At 38.2% G+C, this 22,894-nt stretch overlaps 1 protein-coding gene across 15 annotated transcripts in view; it reads right to left on the bottom strand.

Annotated features, from left to right (window-relative positions):
• The window catches only part of Cdc42bpa (CDC42 binding protein kinase alpha), a 208,192-nt gene that overhangs the window by 95,070 nt on the left and 90,228 nt on the right, over window positions 1–22,894 (bottom strand). For all 15 annotated transcript variants that reach the window (XM_051148002.1, XM_051147993.1, XM_051147999.1 and 12 more), the window contains exons 6-11: window positions 14,143–14,236; window positions 9,983–10,183; window positions 8,183–8,431; window positions 6,561–6,640; window positions 4,512–4,678; window positions 1,853–1,975 (exon numbers count right to left, since the gene is read on the bottom strand). In XM_051148002.1, the coding sequence (XP_051003959.1) occupies window positions 1,853–1,975; window positions 4,512–4,678; window positions 6,561–6,640; window positions 8,183–8,431; window positions 9,983–10,183; window positions 14,143–14,236 (914 nt within the window). The remainder of the gene's footprint in view (window positions 1–1,852; window positions 1,976–4,511; window positions 4,679–6,560; window positions 6,641–8,182; window positions 8,432–9,982; window positions 10,184–14,142; window positions 14,237–22,894) is intronic.

The raw sequence follows: 22,894 nt of genomic DNA, 5'->3' as shown, positions 1-22,894 counted from the left end.
TTTGAGAATAAAGAAAGTTCATATAATGAACATTTAACAAGACACCTGCAAGGACAAAAGGTAGTAATGGTGGCCAAGTAACTTAACAGCTAACAACGAGTCAATGTTGATAACTGCCAGAATCAGAGATAGAGGCAGGCTTCGACTATTCCTGTGTGTGGGCAAGCATGACCAGAACATACAGACCTTCTATTGGCTTAACCTTTGATGGCTTCTAGGCAATGAACCAATCCAAAAGAGATTAAATCCACCTTTGTCTACTTTCTGCCAATGCTCTATAAAAATTCTGTGCAAAGGAAATTCAACAACTTTTTCTATTCTTCAGTACTTTTCTCAACTCTTGAAAATTTATCCCATTTCCCTTAATTTCTCACTTTTCTGTAATAATGGTTAATAAAGACTGTTTTTATCTTTAATGTCCATTAGTGTGAGAGAATAAACGTGGAGCCACTGTGCCAGGTTGGTCTTTGACAACTGTAAGTGTCTGACATCTTAGGACCTCTGCATCCATCCTGTTAAGTGAGCCATAAAAGGTCCTGTCTTTCACCAAAATCCTTCATCACTAATAGTAAAATAAAACAAAAACTCTTAGAAAACTACTATTATATTTGACTTAAACATCAAAAAACCCCATATCATCGTGGGGCACACCTTTAATCCCAGCACTCAAGAGGCAGAAGCAGGCACACCTCAGAAACCTTTTTATTCCCATGCTGACTCCTGTCAACAATGGGAGCTGAATACAAATTTTCCCCCTGAGGCTATAATGACATGCCAAAGTATACCCCGAAGGGTGGTTTTAGAAAAACAAACAACAACAACACAACACAAACTGCTAGGATTAAGAGATTCTCAGAGTGTCAGTGGAGAACAAACTAGGAACTGACTTCTGCTCCACCTAACAAGGAAGAGATGTCAGTGTGCCTATGAACACAATGACCAATATGCAAGATAGTCTAAGGGTATAGTAGTGGCACTCACATCTTGGCAATAACAGCTGTCTGATTAGACTTAAAACCTGCTCAACAGGAGGGAAATCATGTCTGTCTTAACAATGAATAACATAACTAGACAGAAAACCAACACGACTATAGAAAAACCTCAAAAACACTCCTCCAATGACAGGATCTAATCAATATTTATAAAGCAAATTATCTAGAATAGCAGGAACATACCTCATCACAAGTGCCCAGGAAATATAGGTTAAGATAACCATATCTAATGCATAAAACAAACCTCAACAACTCTAAAAGAACTGAAATCACATACTGGTATTACAAAACTGATAAGACATAAAACACAAAGAACTTCTCAATTTGAGTCAAAGTGAAAAAATTTTAAACATTTAAGCAAAAATGAAAATACAACATATTAAAAATTTTCAGGAAACAGTAAAATCAGTACTGAAAGAGAAATTGATAAGCCTCAATTCATACTTTGATACTTGGTGTTTGTGTGTGTGCTATTCTCTCATCTGCAGCAACTCTCTTCTTCAAATCTCACATCTAACTCCCACTAACATAGACCATTTTCCAGGCAATTTCTATCACTAACTAGGTCTGTTAGTACTTTTTGCTCTCTCTAGGTGGGTGTGTCTTCCACGTATTCTCTATGTACGACCTTTATCTACTTTCCCCAAAGACCCTTCATCTGTACAGCGATGGTGACTTACATATTTACCTTCTAGGTCACATTATGAACTCCATGAAATCAGAATTAATTTCTATTTGCCTTTTCCTTGGTGTCATATAACTCATAACATATAACACCAGTAAGATGCAATAGACAGCGCTGTGTGAAGAAAACCACTTCTCAAACTCTGCTAAATTAATGACGACCTCAGAAAGTTCACCTGCTACTTGTTTCCTGAGTTTCTCAGTCTCTTCTTTCAAGTTTTTAATTTCCAAATCTTTGCTTGCTGTTAGCGGACCATCAACAGTTGAATACTGCAGAGCCTGAACAGTCTGTGTTGACTCTGAAAAGAAAAAAGAATAAAAAAAATAAAAACCAGAGACCTCATTTAAAAAAAAACTAATGTCAACATATCTCTTCACAATTTTAAAAAAGAGCTACAGGCCAGAACCCACTGAAAAAGCTTAAGAATGTATTAAAGCACACAGTTCATTAGGCATGTTCAAATTTTGTAAGCAACATACCCAAACTCATAGACTTGAATGAAGAAACTTTCTAATATACGGAGTTTGGGGTCTAAAGCACTATTCATCAACTATGACAAAGACTCAACCAATTATTCAGTCTTCTATGTTTTTTTTTTCCTAGAAAAGACCACCATCTTGAGATTAAAAGAAAATCATGCTTCAGATAACATGTAAAGAACTGAATAAGACATGAAGGAAGGTTTAGATGTCCTATTACACAGTGTGTAGACATGGAGACCCTCTGGATTTTATATAGGAAATAAAACGATCATCATGACTTTAGCTTATCAATTTAGTTAAAAGCATTTGAGAAGAATAGAGATCAATTTATCTCGAAGTTGTATGTAAGGATGAAATGTACTAACAATATGAGCTCTATAATATGGCGTTTGCCAGGTACTAGTAAAAGATATAGAAGAACAATTTACATCAAGAATGGAACCACTCTTTGTCCTAGAACAGTTTCTCTGCTACTTATGGAAGGGTTCCAAAATGAAGCCTCTCTTACTGCAGTCCTTCAGGAATTAACACAAATCACATGTAGATAAAATACATCATGACCCTTACTTGCATGGTCATTGATAAGCATTTCTTAGCCTTAATGAAAAGTATAAGATATACTACACGACATCATGACTTCAGTAACCAAAAATTACCTGTTTTTATTCAGGTTCAAAACATATTAAAATTGATCCTATTGTATTTATTTGGAAAATAACATGCACTGTTTTAGTTTATTTAAAAGACACTTAAATTTGGGGACACTTAAATTTGATAGCTTAGTCAGCAAACTTTGCTTTGCCCAAATACTGTAACTCAGGTGTAACAACACTCTCTAAGAACAGATTAAAGGATTCAGATCACACTAAACTCTGGAGGATAGAAAGCTCTCACTTTTAATGAAATAAGAATGGCTATTTCTCTTGCTCCTTTGTAAAAATTAAAAATGTACTAAATACTTTTGAAATATAAAACTAAGCACTTAAAAAAAATCTTGTTTGTAAAACCATTATGGTACTGTAAAAGCAAAGACCAAGTCAAAGAATGCATAGAGGAGCAAGCCACTCAGATGAAAGGCCATCTCAGGGACTCTCGCCGGGAACTTCAAGTAGGCTGAAGCTTGACCTGAAGTGAGGGATAGTTCTAACACTTGTTTGTTTGTTTGAGGGGTGATATATGTGTGGGTACACATGCACTGCACTCATGTAGAGGACAGTGGACCCTCTGCAGCAGTCAGTTCTCTTCTTCTGCTATGTGAGTTCCAAGCACACTACTCAGAAAAGGCACTCTTACCCTATTAGTGTACCTGTTGTAACTGCTTCAAGCCAGGGGTAGTCTCCTCACCAGGGTGTTTATGAGAGACTCACTACTGTAAGACAAGGAGGCTGAAATAAACCAATCTCTCAGGGTTATGAGCAAAGGAGAAAATGACTCCACAGGTTCGACCTAACTCTCCCTTCACTTCTGACACTAGAGGTGGACTGACTTTAATAAGAATTGCAATCCAGCCTGTTCAGGCTCAACTCCTGGTTGGATGAAGAATGGGAAAACATTTTCTGGGGCAAAAATAATACTAACTCAATCGTCTCTTGTTTTCATTCATATTAGTCACATAGTAAAAGCTACAAGACATTTGGAACAGCAGGAGAACATGACCAACAATGAAGGACAAAGCAGGCAGCAGCAAGCTCACAGACTACTCAGAGGTAGGGTCAACAGACGCTTTAAACGAGGAACAACATGCATGCACAAGAGAGGCCCACAGGGCCCACAGGCATCCTTACACAATACAGCTAAAGCCTCAGGAGGAGAGCAGAGGGAGGGAGCACAAGAAATAGCACTGGCCAGAGTGAGAAAGAAGGGTGTAAAAAGAGCAATGCAATGTTGGTTGTGGGGTCCTGTGAAACTGAGTAGACCAGAGAAAGATCAAAATCACTACAAACAAAGAAAAAAGGGAAAAAGTAGGAATCCTAAAGTGTATTTTAAAAGCATCACAGAGTATGATAAAAAACAATGTGTAAGGCCTGATCATATATGATTGGAAAAGTCACTAACGTGCTATTTCAGGATGAGAAGGGTCCTTTTTTATCGACAGTTCCATTCTTCTGTCTCAAGAGATATTCCATTCCATACATTTACATATATACACCTAGACTTAGAAATACACATCATTGTGTTTACTACTGTGTGAATTTTACATAAATGGCATTACACTCTGTTCTGCATATATTTCTACAACTTCTCTTTTTATCATTTACAAAAAGATTCATTCTGAAAATAAAACAAACCCTTGTAATGCAGCTCAGAACACTGTACGTTCAACTCAAACAAAGAAAACATTAAAATATTTACCTTGAAGTTTTCTGCTAAGTTCAAGTTTTTCCTGTTCCAGCCGCTTAATTCTTCTCTCATAAGCTTCAGTTGCTAAGTTATTATCTAGAGTCCTCTGGACATTTACATCAAGATCCAGTGAGGTGGGACCTGCTGTGACTCTTAAACAGCTCCGATCAGAAAGAACACTGAATGGGGAAAAAAAAAGGTTCATATTGCAATCAAGTTTGAAGAATAAAAGGATTTAAAACTTCTTCATATAAAATATAGATTTGAAAATCTAGAGTAAAACATCTAGAATCCCACAGAATGATTATAAAACTTTCTGCAAAATTACCATAGACTATTGTAGGTGTATCTTTAAATGAAAACTTGTAGCACCAAATTATCTTTAAATTTAAAACTCCATAAATTATAAAATGAAGTTTACTAAAGGGCTATTAGTTTAAAACAATCTCACACGTTTACTGAAACAGTAGTCAAAAACATCAGTGTGTGTTCATTAATAGAAACTTGAAATTCGAGACTTTAAAATGAGGTGCTCTTTTGAATGCACAGTAAGGTTACTGAGATGCTGAATATTCATCCGTGAATCACCCCTAGACAAAGAAGTACAGGCAACTAATGACAGCTGAGAGAGGGGGAGTCAGTCTTTGAGGGGTGAGCTGCCTGTTTATCTAATACCAGATGGTCAACAGGGCAAATTTGACAGATGTAGGAACATGTTATGAACATGTTCCACAGGCAGTGAAGACAGATTTCAAGTAGAACACAAGGAGGGCCCAGTAGAGAGACACACTTTCATGTCATTAGGAAACATGTGCCTGAGCCCCAGAACACTCTGACATTCAGAAACCTATGAGGAGGACTCAGGTGAGAGACTGAGAAACGGACAAAAAGCTAAGTGTGTTCGGTATAGAGCAGTGGCAGCGGTGAGGAAGGCAACTGGACTGGGACTAAGGAGCAGTCACTGCACTCAGTAACACAGGAGCCAACAGCGAGTCGGTAAACAGCTGGCATGAGATGACTGGGGCACAAACCTGAAATGAGTGGATTCCAGAAAGAGTAGCATTTAAATAACGGACAGTTAACAGAGGTAACTTTGCTACATGGCAAAGAAACCATTGGTGTGAGGTAGGAGATCCAGAAAGGTTTTATAATCTAGGATGGAAGAAGTAATTATGTGTCTGGTAAGATGGTTGGCAAGATGTAAAGATGTGGATGGCACGTAGAAGGAGAAGAGCTGATGACATAAAACTCAAGAGCAGACTGAGCCAGGCAGGGGGGATGGCAGGAGTCACCCCGCCAGGCATCCATGGTCCATGCGTGAAAAGAAGAGCTCTGTGAGTCTGGACACACAGCAGTGGCAGGAACCTGCAGCTGGTGCCAAACTTCAGAGGTGAAGAGGCAAGAGCATCAGCTGAGGATGAAGGTGATCACGGACTGCAAGGGCAAGAATGAAGTGTGGTTGCCTTGGTACATACAGGGCAGGACAAACTAGGGTGATTCACATGGGATACTGTACTGAGATCTGCTGAACCCTCAGTTTAAAGTTAGCCTGACTGCCAGGAACCATTTGTTTTTCCAGCACTTTCAACTGCTTAGATTTTTAAAAAAGAACATTCACTCAACAAAGTTCCTCAGCTGAGAGACAGCCAAGCGAACCGACATGGCACACAGGAGGTGACTGAAGTGATTCTTATGGGACTAGGAAGGAGGGACTCAGAGTGAAAAGTGGTACAGCAGTGGCTTGGAAGTTTTGGTGCTTCACATGTACAGAATATTCAGTAAGTGCCTTGGTGCTGGCTTCTGCCCTGTCCCCAACAACTTCAACTCTTGAACCATTTGTCCTCATCTTTTCTCTCCAATAGTTGATTCTTGAGTAGTTTATTCTATTTATAATACCAAAATAAGCTTATCATTTATTTTTCACATTTATATCCAGCTCTATGCCGTATGTATGTATGTATGTATGTATGTATGTATGTATGTATGTATGTATATAATTTTCAAGCTTCAACTTACTTTTTAAATTAAATTACTCATATTATCTTGACTTTTGAAACTTACCAGCTACTAGTGTATGTAAAACCAACAAATGGTAGATGATGGCCAGAAAATGCAGTATGTGTTGGCGGGGGCATTGTTTCCTAAAAGAAAATAAAAAGAACACCAGTCTCGTGAGAACGCTATAGCTATGATTGCAACATAAATATTAACTGTGAATGGGCATCTGCAGCAATTCGATTCAGAGACACTGGCAAGGTTGACAGAGACGGTCAGTGGTACAAAAGGTGGAGTCTGAGCACTGCCACTATGAAACTCTAATAAACAAACATAAAGGTTAAAAGCCTAATTAAGAATGAAATTATAGGGCTGGCATGGTGGGGCATTCCTTTTATCCTAACTTCTAGAGGCAGAGATTGGCAGATTTCTGTGAGTTTGAGGTTAGCCTGGTCTACAAAACAAGCCCAGAACAGCCAGGGTCTATTACATAGAAAAACTCTGTCTAGAAAAACCAAAGGGGGTAAAATAAAATTATATTCATTATTTGTGTATTTTATATCTGAAAATTTGTATAGCTTTTTTTTTTTTTAAATAGAGATAAGGCTTAACTACGTAGCTCAGACTGGCCTTAAACTTATGATTTTCTTATGCCTGCCTCCCAAGTGATGAAATTATAGGCAAGTTTCATCACACACAGTTTATGAGCTAAATTTACTTGCAAGTGAGAAATCTGTATGGTCAGGGCTTATATGGTCCTTGAAGATGTGTGCAGAGCAAGGAAGCTGTGCACTGTCCTTTGCTCCTCATGCCGAGACTGAACATGGAAGCAAATGTCCTTGACACACTCTATCAGCCATTTGTGCCTTTTATGATAGTATCTCTGTATAAAAAAGTACATCTTTCTTCCAAGTCATAGAATTATAGCTGTGTGATACCACGCCTGGATGTATCTAGTATTGCAAAGTAAAAAGATGACCATGTGCCTTTACAGAGAAGACACATGTCACAAAAACTCTTAGGAGTTAAGTGCTGTTAGTCATGAGCTCAGTATTAATGAACCACAGCATATCTTATTATGCAAAGTATCTCCAGATAGTACAGATAAAAGTTGTTGAAAACACGACCAGAGGCTAACCTGTGTTTAATTTTCGAGATTATAATTACAACATTTCTCCCTTTCCTTTCCTCTCTCCAACCCTTCCTATATCTCCTCCCTAGTCTCCTTCAAATTCATTAACCTTGTATTTCTTCAGAGCCATGGTCAATGTCACCTAATTTGGAGTTCACCATAATGTTATAAAATACAACTACCGTGAAAAATTAAAATCAACTGACTATTCACTTAACTTGAAATGACTCAGAATTTCTGACAACAATGAATATAATTTTTAAAACTGGTGAAAAAAAGTCCTTCTAATCCCTTCTTGTGATGTTTAAATAGTTTAACAGCTCATATTCACCTTGAACATAGTACTAAGGGTAAAAGGTGACATAAAATTAATATAACATTCAGTACTGAACTAAAACTGAAAATATAAAATTACTGAATAAAGTAACAGCTTAATAGCTACTGTATGCCTGATAAGAGAAAAACAGTCCTGATGCCAAACTAATAAATAAAAACGTTACTTTATAACCATGCTTAAAAGAACCAGAAGGACTTGATGTCTTCATGTCATACTCACAGAATTCTTTAAACAGTCATCATCCACATCAAAATTTGATGTATCTGTTGGGCTACTAACTTCTGGAATGTACGGTGCTTCACAGTTTCGGATATTATCCCAATCAATTCCACTGAAGAATGGGTGTTTCTTAAAGTCTTCTATCCCATTTTGGCCAAGTCGATGTTCTCTGCTACAGATGAGTCTTCGGATCAGATCTTTAGCATTTTCAGACACATCAGTCACCTGGGGTGGAAACTGAAACCTCTCCTACAGACAATAACACATGCTGATTAAAAGTGGCAGAATTTAACCCAGTATTTCAGAAGATTATTAATAATGTTCAGGCATATTATAAAATATCAGTTGATCGTTAAACATTTGAAAATTTAACATGTATCTAGCACTATTCAAAGTGATTTGCTTATTTAACCCAGTAATCCTCATAATCATCATTTGGATAGGAACTGCTACTATGATGGTTTGGTAGAAGAGGAAGCTGAGGGGCACAGTCATTTCCCCAATGCCATACAACTAAGTATTGACAGGAAAGGGCCTTGGCCTGAACTCTCCAGACCTGCCTGCTAAGCAGCATACTACACTAATGTGACTTCCTCCTCAACGTGCACATGTTCCTTACAGCCTCAGCTTCTTCCTATCTTCCAGCTCTTTAGAACTAATTCCTGTGCTGCCACTGCAGCTCAGTAGAAGACACAAAAGTCTATAAAATTGACTTATATGTATAAAACAACTAATTACATTTGCATCATCAGAACCAATTAAAAACTACAGATTATCCTATTCTTCTGGGGACTTTTGTAACTGTTGACAATCTTTTGATACTGGACAACTATCCTTCTCTTGTCCTGTTTATCCTGTTTATCCTGGTTCACTTAGTGCTGCATGACTAGAGTTTTGTGATCTTGTTCCAGCCAGTGTGTTGTGATCATTAACACTGGAACAGATATCCTATATACACACCTTTGTTCTAGATATTTCCACCAGGCTGACTTCTAGACCTGACCTTGCTCCATCAAAAACTCTAGCCATAATTTGAAGGCTCAAGATGTACATTTGCTAACTATGTGACAGGAAATTGCAATTTGTAGTCCTGTCATTAAAATCTGAGGAGTGCCATGATGCTGCATTTGTTAAGAGTACAGAATACAATGCTTCATTTTGTCTTTGCCAGTTTTACAGAAGAATCTCAGTCAAAACAAAACGAAACAATGACTGTTGTGTGTGTCCATGGTGGTGGGGGTGGGTGAGTGTACGTGTGTGTGTGTGTGTGTGCGTGTGCCCGCGTGCACCCACATGCTGCCCATGTGAAGGTCAGAGGACAACTTTCTGGAGTCAGTTCTCTCCCTCCATCTTTCTTTCCATGCATCTTAGGATTGAACTCAGGTCACCAGGCTTACACAGCAAGCACCTCAGCCACAGAGTCATCTTGCTGGCTCCAAAGAATCTCATTTTTATCTTTATTCACACTTCATTTATTACTAATAATGCTGATAATATTTATATGCATACTTGTCATGATTGTATATATTATATAGTAAAAACTGATTTTTAAAAACCTAACTACTTTTGAACTGTGTTATTGAACTATATAGACAAATTTTCTATATAGGAGCATTTCTAAACAAAATACAGGAGAAAGTTAAAACTATGTATTTCACAGATTATGATTATGAATGATTATCACCTATTAAGCAAAAATACAACTTTTTATTGTTTTGAAAAAAGTATTTTCTCTTTACTATAACATTACTGTACTATGTGTATTTACTGGAAAGACTGTAAAAAGTAAAATATACTAACTTTGTGATTCATAATTTTCCCATATGTCTCCACCAAAGACTCAGCATAGAACGGTGTTTCTCCATAGAGCATTTCATACATACAGACCCCTAATGACCACCAGTCACACTCGGGTCCATATCTGCCTTTTCCGTCTTCCATAGCTTGAAGGATTTCAGGAGAAATATAGTCTGGAGTTCCAACTGCCACTGAGGACTGGACCTAAAAAAGTTCATATTTTTATTAATATACTATATTAGAAAAATAACTTTAAATTAAAAATAGGTACTTGCAATATACAGTTGATAAAATTATAACAAGACATATTTGCCATCTGAATTTAGTCTCCTGGTTTACAGAATGATTTTATATGGCCTTTATATTAATAGTTGTCATTACTCATAATCTTACAGAACCTTTACTATAGTTGAATGCATTTAGGGGAACAATATTAGTGAGTCATTCACAATAAAATGAATTATTTCGCTTATAGTATTATTATTATTGCTTAATTTTGGTTTGGTTGTCAGAAACATGGTCTCGCTATGTACCTGAGGCGAACCTAAAACTTGCAATCCTCCTGCCTCAGTTTCCCAAGTACTGTGATTATAGCACTACCGTATCAACTTCCTTGCTGTTTTTAAAATATTAGTCTATCATATACACACACACACACACACACACACACACACACACATATGTGTGTGTGCGTCATATACATGTATATATATGAACTGAAAATTTACAATTAGATATGAAGAGAAACAACTTATTAATACTGATAATAATTTTACATTTCTAAGAAGACTGAAGATTGATTAGTTATATACATTAAATTCTTAATTGCACCGGCACTTTAAACACCACCACTAGATGAATCTCCATGCCTCTGTGGCCAGCCTTGTCTATAAAGCAAGGTCCAGGCCAGCCAAGGATATTATCTAGTGAGACCTTGTCTACAAAACAAATAAACAAAAATCACCTTATTGAAAAAAGTATAGACTTTAAAACCGAAATTCTTAATTTAAAAAAGTTGAAAATATAATTACAGCAAATTAGAGAGATGAAAATGAAAATTATGAATTAATAACGATCATCTTCTTTGTCAGTATCTGGAAGAACTATACACTCTTACTAACAGTGATAGGGCGCTAAATCATTCATAGACAACACTTGCTGTTCCCGATCAGCAGCAGCTGCCCCTGGGCAGGAGATGCTATCACAGCGGGGTCACTGGCTTTTGATTTGCACTTCTCTAATGATACGTTTTCTTGAGCATCTTTCATACGCTCATTCCTCATTTGTAAATCTTTGGAATTTTCTCTTATTCTTCACTGGGGCTGTTTTTCCATTGTTGAGCTTGTGAGCAAAACTGCTGGGAAGAACTATAGGTTACCCTGAGCCTTCGGAGGTGAATGGACAGGTTAGGGTGTTGCAAGCCAGAACCCAATTACAATCTGTAACTGCTCCTCACATATTATTAGCATGTAGTCAGACAAGTGGTTGGCAGATACTGGTCCAGTGCTGTATGCTGTCTGTTTATTCTGCCTACTGTGTCATCTCATGCACACAAGTTTTTGAGGACGATATATAGAATTTATTAATATTATGGAGTAGAGGAGTTGTGATTCTGTGTTATCCTCTAGAAATTTGCCAAATCCAATCATAAAGACTGCTTCTTATATTTTCTAAGAAGTGTTTTATATAGTTCTTTGACCTATTTTAAATTAATTTCTGCCAGGTGTGGTGGCACATGCCTTTAATCCCAGCACTTGGGAATCAGAGGCGGTGGATCCCTGTGAGTTCAAGGTCAGCCTGGCCTACAAAGCAAATCCAGGACACCAAGGCTACACAGAGAAACCCTGTCTCAAAAAAAAAAATTAATTTCTATATGTGGTACAATGTAAAATAAGTTGATTATTTTGATTGGGAATGTAATGGGAAAAATGATTAGCTCTATATGAAGTAAACTAATACAAAACTAAAAAGACATTTAAAATAAAATGTTATTTTCCAAGGATAAAGAGAGTAAGAAAGTTAAAATTGAGCTGCACAGAAGGTGACAGGAAAGAAAAAGGGAAACAAAAGCACTTGTGCAAGTAACAAGCAAAACCTACAGTAATAAATAGCACAGGCACAGGCTTTCACAAGATTCAAGTGTGGGGAAAAAAAAATCGCCTGTTAAAGAACAGAGAGTTAACACCGGGGAACAAATGAAACCAAAGGAATAAATAAGAGAAAAATCAGTTAAATAATTTATTTGAGTAAAATAAACATAAAAGGAAAGCACACAAGTTGGAAGTGGAAGATGAAAACATGAATTACACATATATTAAACAATAGAAATTTAAAGCTATATAGAAATGTTAGCCGAACTATTAAGATTATTTAATTTCATCAATAAGATTTCTAAAGAAACTATCTTGGGGAAAGTAGTAACTTCACATACTATACTACGAAGATGTGTAAAGTAGTAATAATTATGGAGGAAATTTTAACAAATCTACTACTATATTAAGGATTTCAAAACAATGAATAATAAAGAAAACCCACAGAAATATAAAATCAGTTTAATATTATGGATTTGTATAGAACTCTGGTACTAAAAGTTGAATAAAATGTATCATTTTCAAACAAATATAAAATACATAAAAATTGTTATGAATTTACTAAGTAAATTTCAATGAATGCAACAAACGTAACAGAGCCCTCATATACGGCAGGACTACTTTCTGAAAAAGTAAAACCAGAAGTGTATCAGCAAATTAATTAATAAGGTACTACAGATAGTAACCAGTAAGTATCACTCATCTATGATCTACATGTAATGTGCTGGTGGTCCAGATTTGACAATCAACTTGGGGGACTCTAGCCCCACTTTTGCACAGGGCCAATATCAAGCCTTTCAGATCCCGGCAGGTAAAGCTACCTAAACTGGGGTGCCTTCTCCCACGCTCTGAGTAAATGCTATGCCCTGTTCTAACTCTGGCCACTGTCAGGAGAGTCAGGAATGGTGCTATTCTGGGCAACTGGGAGCCTGGCACACCTCAAGAGTTTGTTTCTATCAGGTGATGTGCCACTGGTACTGCCTGAAAAGAGTTGTTTTAAATGGCATGCTTTGTTTTGTAGTCATTTATAGTAGGAAAGATAATTCAGTACCAATTATTCCTTTCAATATGGCCAAATTCATAAGTTACATAAGGAGTTGCAAAAATCACCTAAGGATAAATTTTCAGAGTCAAACACTAGTCAATAAGAATATGACATATTCATGGCTTTGAAATTTATTATATTAAAATGCTCCCGCCCCTTGCCCCCTGCTGCCAAAAAATCTGCCAATTAAATTGATATACATTTGGGTATCTACAATAGATTAGAAAAAATAAAGGATTTTTTAAAAGCAATATGGTTGGGGAGATAGTTCAGTGGGTAAAGCTCCTGCCAGGCAAGTGTGAGGACCAAGCTTGAATCCCCAGAACCCGTGTAAAGCCAGACATGGTATAGCATGTCTATAATCTTAGTCGTCTACTGTAATGTGGGAGGCAAAGTCAAGAGAACTCCCAGAAGCTATGTGCACAGTGCTGGACAAGAGACGCTGTCTTAAGCAAGGTGGAAAGCAAAGGCCTAGCTGTCCTCTGACCTCTACAAGCACCTACATTCTCATACGCAAATGCAAGCACATACCCACACACACATGCACCCACACACACCATACAGGATATACACTTTAATGGAACAAAAACTTAAGGATTTAATCAGCAAAAGCCAAGCAAATGGGAACACAAAACTAATGCTACCTAGAGTCTTCTTGAAAAGCAAAGAAGAAAATCCCCTGGCTGAATAGTGTCCCTTAGGACAACCACATAATCAGAAAATGTACAAATGAGGATGAAGTTATATTTTCTTTTTCTTTAAGAAACATAATCCTAAAAACCTAGAAACATTTTAAGTAAAATAATAGGCATCTGCTAAGAAAGAAGACAAAAAGGCTCTCAAAAGCGCCATTCTCCAGCTGCCTGCCACAGATGAAATGGCTCTAGGAGCAAGCCTCTTATGAGCAGGTGTGGCCAATGCTTTGCAGAAGGTGGAGCACAGACAAACGAACGGCTGGGTGGACAGATAGAAGACATGGCAAGGGAAATGTTCCTGAGCAGAATAATTCATAATTCATGTTTACTTACTGTTCCATCTTCCATCAGCTTCAGACAAGAACCAAAATCTGCTAAACGAATATGTCCGTTCATATCCATCAATATATTGTCAGGTTTGATGTCTCTGAAAAAAATAAATATATTTACGTTTTAGTTGGAAAATAATCAGGTAGTTTTTACATGAAAAACTTCAACTTCTTTTAAAATTTTCTATGAGAGGCAAGCGGATCTTTGAGATCAAGGGCAGCCTGGTCTACAGAGTAAGTTCCTGGTCTACAGGCTACACAGAAAAACCCTGTGTCGAACAAAAGAACCTTAAGAACTTGCTTAGAACGTTGTATCCCATAATATCACCTAAGTGCTTGAAATCCATCTACAGCTGCCCAGGTGGGTACAGTCATTTACTCTGTCTACAGACAAGGAAGCTAAGCTACTCTGAGCTTACTCAAGGCCACTGTCAGGATTCACCACCAGGCAATCTGCCTCCAGACTCCATAGTCTATACAATGTATCAACATTCAAACTAAGTATCTATCTTACTGACAATTTACCAGTGACTAAACTAGTGGCTTTTAATGAGGTCTTTGTGTTTTTATTGATTTTTTCAAATTATAATATTTGCCTATTATCATCCCTTATTTCTGTTTTTTTTTCATTAGTTTTAATTAATTTCATTTACCTTTTTCTTATTCAAGCTAATTTTTGCTTTCTTTCCCAGCTCCCCAAGTTAGAGACTTAATTCACTTTTCACCTCATTCCTTTTCCAATATTTTCACTTAAGGCTAGAGATTTTCTTTTACTGCAGCAGTTTATGGAGCTGTGTCTCACAAATTCTGATATGGAGCACTTTCATTTTCTCTCTTCAAAAAAAAAAAAAAATTTTTTTTTTTTTTTTTAAATTTCCATTGTGGTATTTCCACAAGCCGTAGCTTACAGGTACATTTTAGAACTAACTGCCTGTTATCTCATCACTCTGGAGAATCAGAAGTTCATGGCCAACCTGGGCCACAGGACAAAAAGAATAATCTTTAGACAAGGCTTCCCTGATGTCTCAGAAAGCAAACATCTCGATTCATAAATCTCTACCCACCTTTAGGGTCTCCACCACAACTGTAATTTCAAACAGTGTTACTGCTTGGTTGACATTTATCTACTCTTGTCCCCACTGAGTCTGCAGCACCCAGGACCTGTGCTGCGGAGAGCAGCCACTATGCTAATAATGTCGTACAACCCTAATTCAACACTGCAGCTGGACAGCTTGGAGTAGAGAGGCTTCTTGCAATGATGATAAGTAACACTTTCCTTTCAGCAGCTAAAATCGAAGCCTGGAACTGGATGGAATAGAATCATTTCTTCTGAACAAAACAATTTTAATAAGATTTAGTGATTTTATTTAACCGTATCATTGTGCCTGCCAGAATCTCCTTGTATCTGTATGCTGGGGAGGTCTATTACTTCCCGGTTTTCTACTAAAAAGAAAACTGCAACAGACACTCCTATGCAACAATCTTCGTAAGGAAAAGACAGTAATCAAGCCGGGCGTGGTAGCGCACGCCTTTAATCCTAGCACTCGGGAGGCAGAGGCAGGCGGATCGCTGAGAGTTCGAGGCCAGCCTGGTCTACAAAGTGAGTCCAGGATGGCCAAGGCTACACAGAGAAACACTGTCTCGAAAAACCAAAAAAAAAAAAAGACAGTAATCAATGTTCTCATAGTGTAAACAAATCACATTCTAGATTATTCCCTTATGATAAATTCATAAATGATTTGGACAAGAATACATCAAGCTTTTGAGGAAAAAGACAAATATCATTGCCAGGAGAAAAATATACAAGTACAAAGTCTCAACTTAGTCAACAGTAACAAAGTGCACAGTTTCTTATCCTGTGACAATGACAGGGAGTGTCAATCACTTTAGCCTTTGCCAATCTTTCCATTAACACACAGTACTTATTTCTTTGATTACTTGTGACATTAAATATTTTATTTATTCTCATAGATTACTATGCTGCATCTTTCATTAATCTGTGTCCATAGAATAACCTACCGGTTATATTTAAAGTTTTTAACTGCCCTGTGCTTTGACAATACTGATACATCGCTTTCGATTACAACTTCATAACAATGATTTCCCTATTTCTCAGTAAATATGTTGTCTCTGTTTTCCTTTGTTCTTTGATTGCCTGTTAGTTATTCCTCTTCTTTTTTACCGTCAGGAACAATTTCTAGAATAAAGAGCAGACAACACTCACCAGCTTGATATAAAGCTCTAAAATGAGCAGCTTCACATAAAATATGACTTTCTTCAGGAGAAAAAAAGATGTAACGTCAGTGATGACTAAGTGCAGGGCTACAGGCTGGAGCATAAGGTCCACTTCATTATTTTTGTGTGTTAGTTTTTTTTTTTACAAAAGCCACAAATCCTAGTTTTTCCTACTCAGCATATCTTGTAACCTCAGATAGGCCATTTGACAAGAAGACAGAAACCAAGTAGGAAGGGAAAAGATGTCACGGTGGTTGGTGTCTCTGGAAGTTCATCAGCATCCTCAGCTCTAAGACAGCCATGGAAGCAAAGCCGCTGCACGTGCAAGGGGCTGAGTCACACACTTGATTATTCCTGTCACTAACTCACTCCACCAAAAGGGTCCAGATAGATGTCTAGCTGAGCTTTTAAAAGTCACATTTGGGGGCTGAGTTTGTGGCTCAGGAGTACACGTGACTCACTGGTCTCCCGTGCATGACACATCATTTGATTTATATCCACTTGAAATGTGACTATCTAGTATTTGGTATATATGGAAGGAAAGAAAATAGAGTCAATGTATGAGCAAAGGGGCAGTTAGAAGAACAGAGGTTTTTTACCTCACAAGGCCCAAGATTCCATCCCTAGCATACAAAAGTACACAGACACACACACACACACACACACACACACACACACGTGAATTAATTCAATGTTTTGGTCTCGAGCTATGGATCAGTGGTAGACATCCCTGGGCTATATCCCTGGCACAGGGGAAAAATAATTAGACACTGGAAACTAGACTCTAGTTCAAAACCGCTCAGCTAACCAATAAAATACAAAGGATCCAAAGTGATCAGAGTCACTTCACACTTAATCCCAACTTAATAAATAATTAATACACTGAAAATAAGGTAAGTTTTATCTCAATTTATTTTATTGTTATCCCTTAGAAAACCATTTGTTTTTGATTGAGAAACAGAAAGAGAGTGGACCTGGATGGGAGGCATGATGGGGAGAAACTAGAAGGAGCAGAGGGAGAGGAAAGCACAGTCAGGGTATAATAGTACGTGAGAAAAATTCATTTTCAACGTAAGGAAAAAGATAAAGGTGGCATGACAATTTTATGAAATGGAAAGCAATTATTCACTAAAAAGTGCAGAGAAAATAAGTAAATGATAGTTGTATAAAAGGTTGGAAACAATGAGTAACTAGCACAGTGAGTACATCATGTGATTTATGTGAATTCTTGGAATGTGGTTATACAGTATCTGGATGTATGGAAGGAAGGAAAATGCAATGAAGGTGTTAGCAAAGAAAGGTAAACACTAGAGGCAGTTATATAAGCAGAGTACTTTGTCTCAGCAAGAAGCAGCATTTGTGCATTCTAAGCAGTGGTAGCATCACTGAGAGCACGCTTGAGGGGAAAGCAGAGCTGTCATACCCTCAGCCAGCTTAAGAGAGTCCGTAAGAGTCCTTATAAACTGTCTGAAGTTTCCAAGTCCTGACATATCTGAAATTAGACGTCATGGTACCAGACACACGACAATAACAGAAAGACAAAGCTTTAAAGAGACTGGATATGGTAGCTGCTACAGAGCAAGCCTAAGAGAGAGAAGCAACTTTCCAGAATAAATTATTTCTTTACTTCCATCTTACAGCCATCAGAATGGCTAAGATCAAAAATTCAAGTGACACCACATGCTGGCGAGGATGTGGAGAGAGAGGAACACTCCTTCATTGCTGGTGGGAATGCAAACTAGTACAGCCACTTTGGAAATCTATCTGGTGCTATCTCAGAAAACTGGGAATAGGGCTTCCGCAAGACCCAGCTATCCCACTCCTTGGAATATACCCAGAAGATGCTCCAGCACACAACAAGAAAATTTGCTCAACCATGTTCATAGCAGCCTTATTCATAACAGCCAGAACACGGAAACAGCCTAAGTGTCCCTCAGTAGAAGAATGGATAAAGAAACTGTGGTACACTTACACTATGGAATACCACTCAGCTATTAAAAACAAGGAATTCCTGAAATTTGTGGACAAATGGATTGAACTAGAAATGATCATAATGAGTGAGCTAACCCAGAAGCAGAGAGAGTCAAATGGTATATAGTCACTTATATCTGCATCCTAGCCCAAGGGGCATGTCCCATGAAAGTCTTCACCTACCAGGAAAGTGGGATAGAGGTGAGGACATCCTACTGAGACTCTAGGTGAGAAAAATATAGGGGATAGGGATGTAGGTGGATCCAGAGGGTCCTAGAAACCTATAAGAGGAACATTATGATGGGTGGATCTGAGCCCAGGGGTTCTGCTTGACCTAAAGCACCAACCAAGGACAAAACATGCAGTCATCATCAAACCCCTACCCAGATCTAGCCAAGGGACAGAACATTCTCCACAGTTAAGTGGAGACTGGGGACTGACTTTCACACGATCTCTGGTGCCCCATATTTGGCCATGTCCCTTTGTTGGGGAGGCCCAATGGCACTCGAAGGAAGGATAGCTGACTACCAAGAAGAGACTTGATACCCTAGCATCATATTCAGGGGGAGGAGGTCCCCCTCAGTCACAGTCATAGGGAAGGGGATTGGGGTGAAAGTGGGAGGGAGGGAGGAATGGGAGGATGCATGGGATGGGATAGAAAATGAGATGCAATATGAATTATTTTATTTTTTCAACAAAAATGTGTTTAAAAAATGTAACTTAGCGATAGGGTCCCACACTCTCCTCTACTGTAAAGACACCTAAGCCCCCTGCAGCCCCTACCAGCCCCAGTCAACTGCAACTGCTTAATAAACAAACTAACTTTGCTTCACTCTGGCTCTTCCTGAAACTCTCCTCTGGTATAGTCACGGAATCCCCTCCAGCTCCCAGGAGGAGCAATATTTGAGAATCACAACCTGTCAAAAGGAATGGTCCCTACTAGCATAATGGCCACTGTTTCTAGTCCTTTTCAGTGGTGGGGGGGGGGGAGGGTGGGAGCAGGGATATATTCAGAGATAAAATGTCAAGTTTTATCTTATATAAAGATATTAAATATAGCTTATCTTTATAAAATTCCATAGATAAAATCACACGTTCATGCTGATACTTGACATTCAGGTCCACAGGGCCTTCCGTTGCCTTCTCATGTAACACTTCACAGCACAGTCACAGCAGTCTCCAATGACAGTTATACTGCCACTGTTTCAACTGCCGAAAGCCATTGGAAAAGATTTACATAAATTCTCCTAATTAGCACAATGTCTGTCGTAGCTATTAATACCTTATCTTTCCTTTTGGCCTTGTTTTTTCTCTTTCAGTTAAAAGCAACTAACGAGCACCAGAAGTCCCTGTACTGATTGATTGTCAAGTAAACTAAAAGGAAGACTTCATTGGAATGGCATCGCCTATTCCTCTAACATGTCTGCATGCCCTATTTATACCTGCTAGTCTGTCTTGTTCACATTTTATTTTTGGGTATCATAAATATTTAATGCATTTTGGTTACATGGCAAAGTTTAATAATAAACTTTTTATTTTTCTTTTCCATATAAACCACTTCCTCTTCCACGCCTCAGTTTACGCCATAATCATATATTTCTTGTCTTTTCTTTTAATGGTTTTTTGAGACAAGGTTTCTCTGTGTAGGCTTGGCTGTACTGGACTTACTTTGTAGACCAGGCTGGCCTTGAACTCATAGAGATCCCCCTGCCTCTGCCTCCCTGAGTTCTGGGATTACAGGTGTGCGCCACCATACCTGGCTCATAATCATGTAGCAATATTTCTGTGTGAAGACTGCTGCCTGGTACTGTACCTCAGTGGTGGAGCATTTATTTACCCAACATGCCCAAAGCCCTAAGTTTTATCTTCAATAACAGGATTTAACAAAACAAAACAAAAAGCTAAATATGCCTATAAGCTCAAAGTAGTTTCTAGAAGGTCCTAGTATGAAGGACAAATGTGCTCCACTGTTGCCTATGAGAGCCTAGGAAACAATACAAGAACAGAAGCCAGGGTAAGACTTTAGTCATTGACCTACACACAGTATCAGCTGTTAAGATTCTAGCACTAAAATCAACATTATGATCATCTATATAAATTACTTATGTTCTATTAGAAGATTTTATAAAATTCCTGATCTTTCCTTCTTGTCATCTAAAACTAATGCCTATGATAACTAAATACAGCATTCTCACCAGATCAAGCTTGTTGTCCTTTGTTGTTCTAGTCAGAGTCTGTGTCTTTGATAAATGGCATTGTAGCTGACAATATGAACAGCACATCTCTGCTGATTTTAGTTAACATTTTTAGAAATAACTTGGAGTTTTTTCCAACCTAAACACAGAACTTACTTTACCATGACCCAACACTTGGCAGAAAGTTTTAACAACCTGAATCAGACCACATGATGCTGCTATGTCATTAAACACCAACTAATCTCCAAAATTCTCTGGCTCAGCAAGGATGTCTGAAAAGAAAGGGTACTCTTAAAATGTAAACTGACTACCAGCAAATCAAAAAAGCCTGGCCCTCATGCTTCAAGCTCTGCATTAAAGCACATCCATGGCAAGTCTGAACTCTTTGAGTTCACAGATTAATGAAAAGAAAATATTTTACAACTGCCAGAATAGTATCTTAATAAATACAAGGGGAAGAAATAACCAGTTTGCTACAAGCACAGAAAAAGATGGATATATTTCCTATATATTGAAGTAATGACTTTAACATCCAAAATGATAAAAGAGGGCCAGGGAGATGACTCAGCAGATAAAGGCTCCTGCCACAAAGTCTAAGCCTGAGCTCAATCCCCAGGACCCACATGGCAGGAAGAGAGAACCAACTCCCACAAGTTGTCTTCTGTCTCTCATGCACATGCCACAGCAGGTACATATTCTCACACATACAGAAAATAAAATCAAACAGTAAAATACAGGCCTAAGTCAGTAAAGTCCTTGCTTTGCAAGCTCAAGTACTTAAATTCAATCTCTAGAACCCACATAAAACGCCTGGAGCCTTGGCATGTGCTTGGAAGACAGGAGACAGAGACAGACAGGAGGATTCCTCGAAGCTTGCTGGCCAGCTAGTGTAACTCACTGAGCCACTGAAAGAGACCATCACAAACAAAAGGCAAATCACCTGATATATGACACCCAAGGCAGTCCCCTGACACCCACACCCTCATAACCAGTAATACATATGCACTTTTCCCTATAACACACACACACACACACACACACACACACACACACACACACACACCAAATTTAATAATAATAAAACGCATCAGCAAACTTTAAAGGTTTTTCCCTGTATATAACTTGCTTTCTTTGGCCCTTCTCCCTTAGCTAAAGTATTTTAATCTTTGAAGCATCTTTGTTCTGATGTGGACACACCTTCTTCTAACAGGTCTTTCTGAGTCATTTGTTTAGCTACTGTCCACTATACATCTCCATAATGTTTAGGAATCTGGTTTTTACAATTTTTTAAATAAAAATTCTGCTTTTACTCTCACTCAATTCCATCGTCAGTTCTAGCTTCAAGTAGCTCCTCAAAAAGAGAGAGTTTTTCCTCCACTTTCACCATGTGTCTGATTTAAGAGAGTAGCATACAAGGGGAAAACATAAATTGATAAGCCTCTAACATGAGTGAAATTAATGAATGGTAACTTATTAAATACCAAGGTATAGTATACAGTCTGTAACATGATACTTAGTCTCATGTTTAAGGTCATGCTTTGGTAGAACATGCCTAGCATCCCAGGAAATCTGATGCAAGAGGACTGGTTTCCAGGCCAGTACATACACACTTTGAAATCCTGCCTCAAAATGAATGAATTAATGAAGCCTAACTCTCAAAGTTATGATGGTTTCTTTCTAGCACAGCAGTAGCCCCTTACCTACTATTCTTAGCATCTTCCTCTTCCTCATACTTTGCACTGCCCAGCAGAGACTCATCACCTGTGATTTGATGAGATCCTCATTCATTCCTTCCTTTCCTTCCTTGTTTTCTTTTTAATTTAATATTTTATCGATTATTTGAAGTTTTCGCATAATGCATGCCAATCCCACTCACTTCCCACTTCCTAGCCACATCTCACACCCTTATGAGTTTGCCCCAAAACGAAAGAAGAAGAAGAAGAAAAGTTCGATTTGTGTTGCCAGCATTCTCACTGGAGCACGGTCAAACTCCCTTAAAGATAACAGATCCATTCCTCACCTCAACCCTCGCCAGAAGCCATCAACTGTGAAGGGCTACACTTCACATCGTTATCGCAATCAAGAGTTCCCTTCAATGGCTTCCTGTCTAGACAGTTTCTTTTGGGGCGTGGGGTAGTGGTTGGGGGAGAGAGGTTGTCACAGAAGCCTTCTATGGCTCCCAATCTCAGCTGTGAGCCTGGCACCAGCCAGCACACTGCAGAAGCTTCCTTGCCTTTTACAGCCGGCGGCAAACAAAGATGCTCCTTTATTTAAACCATTAAATGTTCTTCAATATTTTGTTATACTTATTAAAATCCTGTATAAAAACCACTTTGTCAATTGGCCTGCTTTTTA

Source organism: Acomys russatus, chromosome 6 (assembly GCF_903995435.1).
Source record: "Acomys russatus chromosome 6, mAcoRus1.1, whole genome shotgun sequence".
In the NCBI taxonomy this organism is placed as follows: domain Eukaryota; kingdom Metazoa; phylum Chordata; class Mammalia; order Rodentia; family Muridae; genus Acomys; species Acomys russatus.
Note: the sequence above shows the minus strand (reverse complement) of the source record. Positions and strands in the feature narration are given on the sequence as shown.